Below are 11,247 nucleotides of genomic sequence, written 5' to 3' on the forward strand. Positions count from 1 at the left end.
CCAGGCTCCTACAAAAGCCCAGCTGGGCTGCAAGGCCCAGAATCCATCCCAGGAGAGCCCAGAGAAGCAGGACCTGCTTCCAGTGCTGCTCCCAGGGCCCCTCTGTGGTGTCAGACTCAGCCTTACCGCATCAAACAGTTTCCAGAGTCTCTCCACGGCCTTCAGAGCCATGCTGCTGGCCTCTTTCTTCTTCAGCTGCCCCAGAACATTGCGGAAGGTGTCCAGAGCCATCACTGAAATGTCCCAGGACCAATTTCCCAGGAATTTCAGCATCTCGGGCAGGAGGCTTTTCATTTTCTTGGCCTGTGTACAAGAGAGTTTCCATTCTGTGAGAATTTCAGCTCTCAAAACAGCCAGCAGGCCACATCATGGCAGGCAGGGCGTTCAGAGCACCATCCCCAAGCCACCATCTTCTCTGAGACCTCAGAGTCCAGGTGCCACATTCTGCCCCTGATAGATGCCTGCTCACCATATCGTCACTCTCCGACAGAGTCTCCAGAGCCCTGAGGACCAGAGGGACCATTTCCTTCTTTGGAGACTTCACAAGTCTCATGTTCTTGTAGAGTGGCCTCACTCTTTTCTCCAGCACATCACCGTAGGTCAGCATCTGGAAAAAAAGAAGCAGAGAGTTGGCAGGGCTCCCCTGGCACGGCTGAGGGCAAGGCCACGTGGGCTTTCCCTGAGGACTCACAGCTAAGAAAGTGAGGCACGACTTCTGCTGCCCAGTCAAGATGTCATCCTGCCAGTCCTGGATTTGGACTTGCAGTGCTGGAGCACTAGGGTAGCTATAGATCTTATGGTTTCAGGAACCTACGTCTTAAGAGAGGAACTCACTTGCCGCGGCAAAAAGTCCAATATGGACCACACTGGACAAATCCAGACCAGCCTTTTTTGTTTATTAGTACATCAGCCTCAGAACATTGTTAGATGTTAACAGCATGCTGGCCTAATCGGAAATGCCCCCAAAGGTGGGGTAAAACGGAATGACATAAAACTATCTCAGTTTATATTTCAACTAATCACACCAAAACAAGATATATTGACAAGCTTTCCATCTAATCTTATAAAACATACGTAAGAGTAGTTAAAACAAAGACTGGTTCATAAAAGACAAAGAACAGAGCTCTATTCACAGTAACCTTTTAAAGATATACATTAAATAAACTTGTTGCTATCTTAAAGCCAAATCTACAAAGTCTTATTGTTATTTGTCACGTCTACTGCTTGGGAAACTTTTCTGCTTGCTTGGGAAACTTTTCTGCTGTAACAGAACTTCGGGCCCATCTTGAGGCCTAAATACTCTTTTTTAACCATTTCCTAAAAACCCTCTAACTTTATGGATTCCCACATTTCCCCCTCTCTGTTTGACTCAGAATCTTTCATTTTCTTGTCGCTTACTACTTGCGTTTCATAGCTCTACTGTAAAATTTCTGCTTATCATCTCTTGGAGACTTATCTGCACTAAAGCACTGCTACATTACGGCACAGCAACTTAATGCTGTGATGACCCCATCTTTGAAAGAGATATGAATCACGTTTGGTAACAGTTACAAGTCATTGTTCAAAAAACTCTGGTCGATTCTAAGGCCTTAATTCAAAACCTTCGTTCATGTCTTTACCTTCATCTACTGCTTTCGTGAGATTCTGAACACTCTCTGTGCTTCTATTTCTTAAATCTCTTGCTTGTATAACGAAAACTTCACGGACTGTTCTGTTCATCATTCGCCGAACACAATAAAGTACACAAGGTACCACTATACATATCAGTATTAGAACACCTAGTACATAAAGACTTATCTTGCAAAGTTGCTTTAGCCAAGGTGCGAAGCTCCATTTTTTGAAACAAATCATCCAACCAGGAACTTCCATCTTCTTTAATTTGGACTGTCAGATCCTTCAATTTTTGAATGCTTTTGTGAATGGATTCAGAATGGTCAGACAAATTCATACAACACAATCCTTCGAATTCCTCACAACCATGCCCTTGTGCCAGTAAAAGAAAATCAATGGCTGCTCTGTTTTGAAGAGTAGCATGTCTAATACTATCAACATCGGTCAACATATCACTGATTGCAGAGGATGTGGCATTAGCTTATTTGCTCAGCCAACATCCAACTCTATCTAATTGTCTCAATGCCACTGCTGAGGCCAATTGGGGTAAAAATATACCTGCTGGAACCCTTCTGGCGGCATTCCAAGGCATAAAATCACTCTGACAGTTCTCATCATAATGAGGAACAGCTCTCGTTCTCTTGTGTTTCTTTTTCATCACTGCTTTGGCAGTGGGGGCAATTATGGTGAGCATACCAATGCTACAAGGACCACCTTCAAGGTGAGCTGGAATGCCTTGCCAAGCCCTGTCTCCGCAAATGAACTAATACCCTTTCGGCAATTGCCGTGGATATTGATCCGTCTCTGGAAACACATCCTAACTGTTTGAAACATTACACCAAAACCTCAAATTTTTATATGCAAAATAATGAGGAGTAACACTAAACTTTGGGGGGTCACTTTTTCGCCAGGCACGAGTCATAAAAGTAAAACAAAAATCTATGGTCAAAGTACCAAGGATTTCCAATTCTTGAGGTTCAGATGCTGCTCTGAGATGTTTTTTGGACCAAATGTTCCAATTGAAAGAGGGATTGTTTCTATTGTCAATTCCACCTGGCCTACCATTGGATTGTTTTTTGACCAAAGGCAACTCTTTCACTGGCACACCAACCAAACAGGTTGAAAAAGGCTTTTCTGGTTCTGAATTTGATAGACATATAGTATCTGATCCGGCAGCCTTGGCTAAGGTCACCCAAACATTCGTTTTCGGTTGATCCACAGGCAAATCTGCACGACAAAAAACAATTAAAATCAAGCAAGACAAATATACTATTTGAACTTGCTCCATCTCTTTCATGAACTAAGTCTTGGCAGAATTTTTTCTACACAAAATCTCTAACTTAAACCTTCGCCAAAAATTAAGACTGTTGAACAAACATTCAGCATTCAATTAGTATACTCATAAACAACATTGACACAAATTCAGAGTTCATGGGTTCCACTGATGTACAAAGAACGTCAGGCACAAGAGATGTCAGGCGAGACCTGGGATCTTTCGATTCAGTTCACGTCTGCGTGCTTGCTTCTTCGGTTCTGGGCTCGACTGCAGGTTCTGAAGTGCGATATGGTTTGACGTTTTTGGCAGGAATCCACTTAATTCCAGCATCTGTGGAGACAAAAGCATACCCTTTCCCCAAATTATTAATCAAAATCCCCAATTATTAATCAAAGCCTTGTTCAGTCTCATCTGTGGGGTGACCTCCGTTCCCCCTCTCTGTTGATCTAATATGCGTTTTAGGGTTTGATGTGTTTTTTCAATGATTGCTTGGCTTGTGGGAGAGTGGGGAATACTAAAAATGTGCCGAACACCCCATTCATTTAAAAATGTGGCCAATTTTTGAGATATGTATGCGGGACTATTGTCAGTTTTTACTTCTTGGGGTATACCCAATGAAGCAAAAGCTTGTAGGAAATGATGACAGGCATTATTGCCTGTTTCACCTGTGTGAAGGGAAGCAAAAACTGCACCAGAGAATGTGTCTACGGAAACATGAATACTTTAATATGAGAAACAAAACATGGATTAGTTTTATATTGCAAAGTTGTAAAAAGACGGGAAAGCCAATAATGTAAAGTCTCATTGCTAACATCTTTTAAAATTGAACTTTCTATTAATTAAATTAAATTAAAAGATTGAGGGAAAAGCTGAAAAACTCGAACCACAGTCAGAGTCTAGTGTCTAGAGTTTAGTGATGAGGTTGTCTTCTTTGAAGAGTTGATGGTCTTCTTTGAAGAGTTGATATCTCAGCTTTGGGTCTTTGTTGCATCTTTGGAGTTTGGTGGTAGAAATGTCAAGTCTAGCCTTTTGGATTTCAGTCTCAATACCAGCACAGGTTTGCTGCATCTCTGTCTGCGTTGAGGCTGTGATGAACAGATCATCCATGTAGTAGTAGAATCTTGAATCTTGGAAAATTCTGTGAACTGAGGACAAAACTTGTACAACAAGATATTAGCAGATTATATATATCATAACAATCACATTTTATGACAGGTAGAAAGTCACCTTGATTGGAATTCTATATTTCACTGGTAAGGCAAGATATTGTTTCTTTAAATCTGAATCTCTTTCTAGTTTCTGATTAATGTATGACCAATCTGGTAATTTTAATGGAGAATCAGAATTGTCACTTTGATCAATGACAGTATGAACATTCTCTTTGCTTCTAATCAGTACATTTTCTGATCTTGAATCATTAAATCTAAACCTTCTAGTCACTCTGGCCCTGACAGGAGGAACACTGTGCTCTTGTCCGGGAATTCTGCCAATTCCGGGAGCTCGGCCAGCTCCGGGAGCTCGGCCAGCTCCAGGAGGCCAGCCTACCTGATCATGAGAACACACCTCTAAATTTTTTTCAGAAACCTCCAAGCAACACGCCCCCCTTGGAACCCTGCCATGAAAGGCAGGGGTGGACTCCAACAAACAACACGCCTCCTCCGAAGCCCGGCCCAAAGGGGCCGAGACAGAGGCGTGTTCCCCTGTTCTGGGAACATTGCCACATTTTAACCTTGAATTTGCTACTTTACCACAAGTTTCACATTGTCTCTCTGCCGAGAAAAACTCAGCTGAAGAATCTACAAATCCAGGTTTTAAACTTACATGGTTTTGTTTTAAAATACAAGAATTAGGATCACAGCAATGAGGAAAAAACTCAACCCGTGTTTTTTCAGGTTTTTGAGAGTTATCCATTCTTTCAAAGGACTCCATCCTTTGAATTAAAGCCAATTTTTCTTTCTCTGTACCTATGGATTGACAATTACCATAAAAACCAGGTTTTTGCTTAACTGAAAAAGAATTCCCAGAACCCCCAGAAACTAAAATTTCCCGAGTGGAAGAAACACTCAGTTTCCACTTCAGGCATATCACAATCTAAACCAGCTTTCAGTGTCTCCGCACAACCAATCTTAGGAAATACATTCACTCTCTCTTTTACATTTTCAATACATTTTGTCCCTTCCCCCTTACAAAAATCACATATTTTTACATTAACAGAACAACGTGACGAAGAGTCCGAAAAAGTCTCATTCTTTCCCAGAGAGAGAGAAGGAAGATTTTTCTCAGTGGAGTTCAAATCAGCATTTGAAACAACATTTGTTACATTCTCCGAAACACACACAGTCTCAGGTTTACTGGAATTTAAAGAGACAGAGCCAGAAGCTTGGTTTTCTGAATCCGAGTTCACCTTATTATTGTCAGTTTGTTTAAAACATTCCATCAGGGCTCGTGCAATGGGCATCAATTCTTTTAGACTTTCATCTTTTTTAAGAGTGACTAGATTATAAATCCTCCAGTTTATCTGATCCCAAAAATGAAAAGTAAAGGCAGACTGTAAATTTAAATCTTGCGTATTTGTTTTAACTCATATAAGTAAGTTTTTAAGTTCAATTTTTGAAACTTCACAGTGCCTTTTTTTTTGTAACAATGTCTCTAATTGATAAAAAACATCCCATTCAACTTTTGATAAGTTCGTTCCCATTTTTGTTTTCTTTTAACACAAAAAACCGTTACCCAAGCGCTCTCCCGAGAAAAGTTACTTACAAATTTCTTGGCTTCGGCGGGAGAGATGATACAGTCCTCCTGATTAACACTTGGGTCTCCAGCGGCCGGGAAATCCAGGATTTTTTCTTCTAATCTACGTCCTCGAACGGGGTTCCCTCACACGGAATGTCCTCACACGGGGCACCAGTTTGTCGGAGCACCAGGGTAGCTATAGATCCAATGGTTTCAGGAACCCACGTCTTAAGAGAGGAACCCACTTGCCGCGGCAAAAAGTCCAAATATGGACCACACTGGACAAATTCAGACCAGCCTTTTTTGTTTATTAGTACATCAGCCTTAGAACATTGTTAGATGTTAACAGCTTGCTGGCCTAAAGGAAAATGTCCCCGAAGGTGGGGTAAAACGGAATGACATAAAATCATCTCAGTTTAGATTTCAACCAATCACACCAAAACAAGACATATTGACAAGCTTTCCATCCAATCTTATAAAACATACATAAGAGTAGTTAAAACAAAGACTGGTTCATAAAAGACAAAGAACAGAGCTCTATTCACAGTAACCTTCTAAAGATATACATTAAATAAACTTGTTGCCATCCTAAAGCCAAATCTACAAAGTCTTATTGTTATTTGTCACGTCTACTGCTTGGGAAACTTTTCTGCTTGCTTGGGAAACTTTTCTGCTGTAACAGAACTTCGGGCCACATCCTGAGGCCTAAATACTCTTTTTTAACCATTTCCTAAAAACCCTCTAACTTTATGGATTCCCACACCCAACCTGGCTGATTCTGTGATTCTAAGAAAGTACCCTTGGAGCAGTTGCAGGATGAGCCCTGGGCCTCCTCTTCAGCAGCTCCAGCAGCCCAGGTCCCTCAGCTTCTCCTGCCAGCCCCAAAGCCCATCCTATCAGTCCTGCAGAGCCTCTGCAGCTCCTCCTCACTGCCCAGAACAGGGAGCCCCAGAGCCAGACACAGCAGCCCAGATGTGCCACCCTGGCCTGGGGTGCCTCTGGCAAGGGAGCAGCACCAGGCACTGCAGGAGCCTGCAGACAATTCCTGCAGCACTTGCAGGATGATCCTGCTGCCCAAGGGACGTTCCCATGGGGCCAAGTCAGGAACTGCAATGGGGATTGGGGCCAGAGAGAAAAGGGCAAACAGGGATGGGCTGTTTGCAGGAGAAGGAACAGGGATGGGCAATAGGAGGAAATCTGGATCAGGAAAGAGGAAAGAAAGCAAAGGTGAGGCCAAGGAAATGCTCAGGGCAGTTTGGGGGTGGCTGCCAGGCAGCCCTGGCTCTGAGCAACAGCGTCTGCAGAGGGACAGGAAACTCCCGGCTGACAGGAATAAACTTTCTGGCTGACTGCAGAGGCCAGGACAAAGCTGAGTGCTTTCCCTGGTGTCCCCCAGCCCTTGCTGGCCCCAGGGGCTGATGGCATTTGTGCTTCCTCATGTTCATGTCCTCAAAGCAACAGCATGGGGGTGCTCCTGCCTGCTCTGTGCAATGCAAACAGGGGCTGCTGAGCCAGTGCTGCTGTGTCTGTGCCTGCAAGGATGGGGCACCTGTGTGAGCTGGGGGAGAGGCCAGGGCTGCAGAGGGGGGATGTTGTTGGCAGCTGCATGAGGACGCTCTGAGACGCTGCCCTGGGCTGTGCAGCGCAATGGGGATGGATCAGCCCCTGATCTGCTGCTCCTTCCCATCTCCCCCAGGGCCCTTGCAGAGCCCCAGCCATGCTGTTTGCCCCCAGCCTGCCCATGGCCAGCCTGGGGCTGCTCACGGGGGTTTTCTGTGCCGAGCATTGGCCTGGGTGTGTTCTTGAGAGAGTGTGGGTAAGGAGCCTGGAGCCCCCAGGCCCTGGCCTGAGGCGTCAGCGCTGCCCCAGCAGTGCCCATGGCCTGTCCCTGCTGCAGCCCCGGCACTGCCACCCCCAGGACTGTGCCCGGCCCCGAGAGCACTCAGGCCCTGCAGCAACACCAGGGCCACCAGGGCAGCGGGGCAGGGCCACGGCAGCAGCACTGGCAACACCAAGTGCTGCTGCTGCTGGGCACAGCTGCTGGGCCAGCACTGATCTGCCCCAGCTCTGCACACAGACATTGCTGCTGCAGCTCCAGAGAAGGCAACAAAAAGGCATCTCTGCAAAAAACTTTGCTGGGAGATCATTTAGTTTATTTAAAGCCACCAAGAGCGCAGCCCCTCATTGACACAGTCTGTGGCCACAAATAAAGTTGGAAAGAAACAAAATGGGAAATGGCAGAAAGGATGACATGTCTTTGTGGATAATAGAAAAAAACTAAATCAAACAAAACAAACTTCCACACTGAAGCCAATAAAAAGTATCAAAGATGATTTTATTAGAAGTGATTGGCAGAAATTGGTCGTCAGTTTAATGTTTCTGAAAGCATCCAGTCATCAGTCTCCACACTGCAGCCTTGAGCTCCTGGTTCCTCAGGCTGTAGATAAGGGGGTTCAGGGCTGGAGGCACCACTGAGTACAGAACTGACAGGACCAGATCCAGGGATGGGGAGGACAGGGAGGGGGGCTTCAGGTAGGCAAATGTGCCAGTGCTGAGAAACAGGGAGAGCACAGCCAGGTGAGGGAGGCAGGTGGAAAAGGCTTTGTGCCGTCCCTGCTCAGAGGGGATCCTCAGCACTGCCCTGAAGATCTGCACATAAGAGAAAACAATGAACGTAAAACAAACAAATACCAAACAGACACTTACAGCAAGAAGCCCCAGTTCCCTGAGGTGGGATTTGGCACAGGAGAGCTTGAGGATCTGTGGGATTTCACAGAAGAACTGGCCCAGGGCATTGCCATGGCACAGGGGCAGGGAAAATGTATTGGCTGTGTGCAGCAGTGAATAGAGAAAGGCACTGGCCCAGGCAGCTGCTGCCATGTGGGCACAAGCTCTGCTGCCCAGGAGGGTCCCATAGTGGAGGGGTTTGCAGATGGACACGTAGCGGTCGTAGCATATGATGGTCAGGAGAAAATACTCTGTAGTAGCACAGAAAACAAAAAAAAAGAGCTGAGCAGCACATCCTGTGTAGGAGATGTTCCTGGTGTCCCATAAAGAATTGTGCATGGCTTTGGGGACAGTGGTGCAGATGGAGCCCAGGTCGCTGAGGGCCAGGTTGAGCAGGAAGAAGAACATGGGCGTGTGCAGGTGGTGGCCGCAGGCTACGGCGCTGATGATGAGGCCGTTGCCCAGGAGGGCAGCCAGGGAGATGCCCAGCAAGAGGCAGAAGTGCAGGAGCTGCAGCTGCCGCGTGTCTGCCAGTGCCATCAGGAGGAAATGGCTGATGGAGCTGCTGTTGGACATTTGCAATGCGTGGGCACGGGGATCTGTAAGAAAAGTAATCATGGAATAGTCGGGTTTGGATGGGACGTTAACTATCCCAGCACAGCTTGGGAGCACTTTCCACCCACTGCCTGCCCGGGGCTCTGCTGCCTGGAGCTGTCCCTGCCAGCAGCTGCTTCCCTGTGCCCAGGGCTGGGCCCTGCAGTGCTGCCAGAGCCCAGCCCAGCCCTGGGGGCTCAGCTCTGCCCTGCAGACCCCTCCCAGCTCTGGCACTGCCCAGGGGCAGCTCTGGCTCTGCAAGCTCTGATGGCAACATCAGAGCAACCTTGAGGAGCCTGGAAAAGTGACAGTGATGCCGCCTCTAAGGGGCCCTCTGCTGATTGCTTTAACAGCCTCATTTTTTCAGATCTGTGAGACTTTTTTTTTAAATTCTCAACTTGAACTGAGAGATCAATATCTATGTGCAATTTCCCATCCAGGCAACCCAGAGCAGTAGATTAAAAAAGCAGGATTTTCCCTTTAATGCAGTTCTTGCCTTGCTGTGCTCCCTCTATAATCTACTTTGAAATTTTCTGCAGTTAAATGTCATGCTGGGAGCAGTCCTGAACAATGCAGCATCCTCCCCACACAAGGAGAACACTTCCAAGCCTGACCAGCTGTCTCCTCCCACCCAGATCTTGTCCCCCAGCGCTGGGAGCAGCTGCCAGGGCTGGCTGAGAGCTGTCCCTGGCAGGCAGCAGAGTCCCTGCCCCAGCACAGCGCCCTGGGCTGCAGGACCCTGCTCTGCACGACAGCCCTGGGCACCCCTGGCTGCTCTGCACAAGAGACAATCAGAGAATGTACTCACGGGGTCTGTAGGCATTGGGATGTTCCAGCTTTAGTAGATGGCTCCAGGAGCTGCAGCTGCATTGTCCTGCAGCCAGAGGTTCTTGTGCCAAGGGCTGGCAGTGATTCTGCCCCAGGCACTTCTCAGCACCTTCCCAGCCCTGCTGGGCTGGCAGAAGAGCTGCTCATCAAGAGAAATGTGCTTTTGAAGCTCTTCTTGGTTACCAGCAGATGCCTCTGTGCCAGGAGCCCAGCCCAGCTCAGCAGCACAGACACAGCACAAGGACTTTAATGAGCCTCTGGGGCTTTGTGCTCAGGCCCTGAACATCAGTCTCTGAGAGGGAGCTGAAGAAACCTCTCCAGAACTCCAAGTCAGAATCCAACTCCAAAGTTTATTTGACTTTTAATGGGTTCCACTGAGGGACACGACTGAGAAAGTGTCCCCGGAGGCAGAGCAGAGAACTGGAGGCAGTGATGAGAGGTGGGGACAAAAAGAATCCAAGTCTTGGTGGAATCCAAGTCTTGGTGCCCTGGGGCACAGCAGCAGGGTCTGTGCCACCAAGGGCTGGGAGGAGACACCTTGTCCTGAGGCCCTGGGGCCTCCTGGCACAGCCCCAGCCAGGCTGGGCACTGTCAGCCCCTTGTCCTGCCCTCAGCATCCCCCCTAGCCCACATCCCAGTGGCCTCAAGGATCTGCTGGAAGGAATCCCTGGGAAGCCTTGCTCAGCAATGGCCCTGGGGGTCTTTAATGCTCCCTGCAGGGACTGCAGGTTTTTCAAAGGACTTTGGGTTTGGCTTTTGCCTTGGAGTCTCTGAGAGGTTTGTGCAATCATGGCCTCCAATTATCTGCTGTAATTAATCCCTGGAGAGGCTTTGTCAGTAACAACACTCAGTGGGCTCATTAATGCTTCAAGGTACTTCAGTTATTTTAAGGTACTTGGTGTTTTCCTTTTGATACAGACTCTGTGAGTGGTTTGTGTAATCCTGGCCCCAATTATCTGCTTTAATGTGTCCCTTGAGAGCTTTGTACTGATACTCAGTGGAGCTCAGTAATGCCTTGAGATACTCAAGGTTTAAAGGTATTTTATGAACTTAAGAATACTTTTAGGTACTTTTAGGAATTTTCCTTCCCACACTGAGTCTCTTAGAGATTTTTGTGCCATCCTCACCTCCAGTTCTCTCTTCCAAGGAGACCATGAGGATCCTGTACTGTGTATCTTCCAACTTTCTGTTTTACAACAAAGATGGAACTGAAAGAATTTTGTAAGACTTTCTAAAAGCATCCAAACAAGCATGGGACAATTAACAATACAACAGCAACCACTAAGAGAATGAATAGTCCTGTTTTAGCTAGATATCATCCAAGCCTTTAGTCCTTTGGATTGGAAGAGTTTATTGAACCAGTCTTTGTTTTCCATTTGAAGCTTCTTGAACCCTTCCTTCAGTACCTGAATGCTCTTGTGGATTGACTTGCTGTGGCTGGAGAGGTGCATCCAACACATGCCCTCAGAGTCTACACA

At 46.8% G+C, this 11,247-nt stretch overlaps 1 protein-coding gene across 1 annotated transcript; it reads right to left on the minus strand.

The window, feature by feature from the left end:
• Positions 1 to 7,990: 7,990 nt before the first annotated feature.
• LOC135441887 (olfactory receptor 14J1-like) lies at positions 7,991 to 8,923 on the minus strand. Its single transcript, XM_064701443.1, has one exon. It carries the CDS (start codon positions 8,921 to 8,923, stop codon positions 7,991 to 7,993), a length of 933 nt encoding a protein of 310 aa, XP_064557513.1.
• Between the last annotated feature and the right edge of the window lie 2,324 nt (positions 8,924 to 11,247).

Source organism: Zonotrichia leucophrys, unplaced genomic scaffold (genome assembly GCF_028769735.1).
Source record: "Zonotrichia leucophrys gambelii isolate GWCS_2022_RI unplaced genomic scaffold, RI_Zleu_2.0 Scaffold_631_29314, whole genome shotgun sequence".
Lineage (NCBI taxonomy): Eukaryota > Metazoa > Chordata > Aves > Passeriformes > Passerellidae > Zonotrichia > Zonotrichia leucophrys.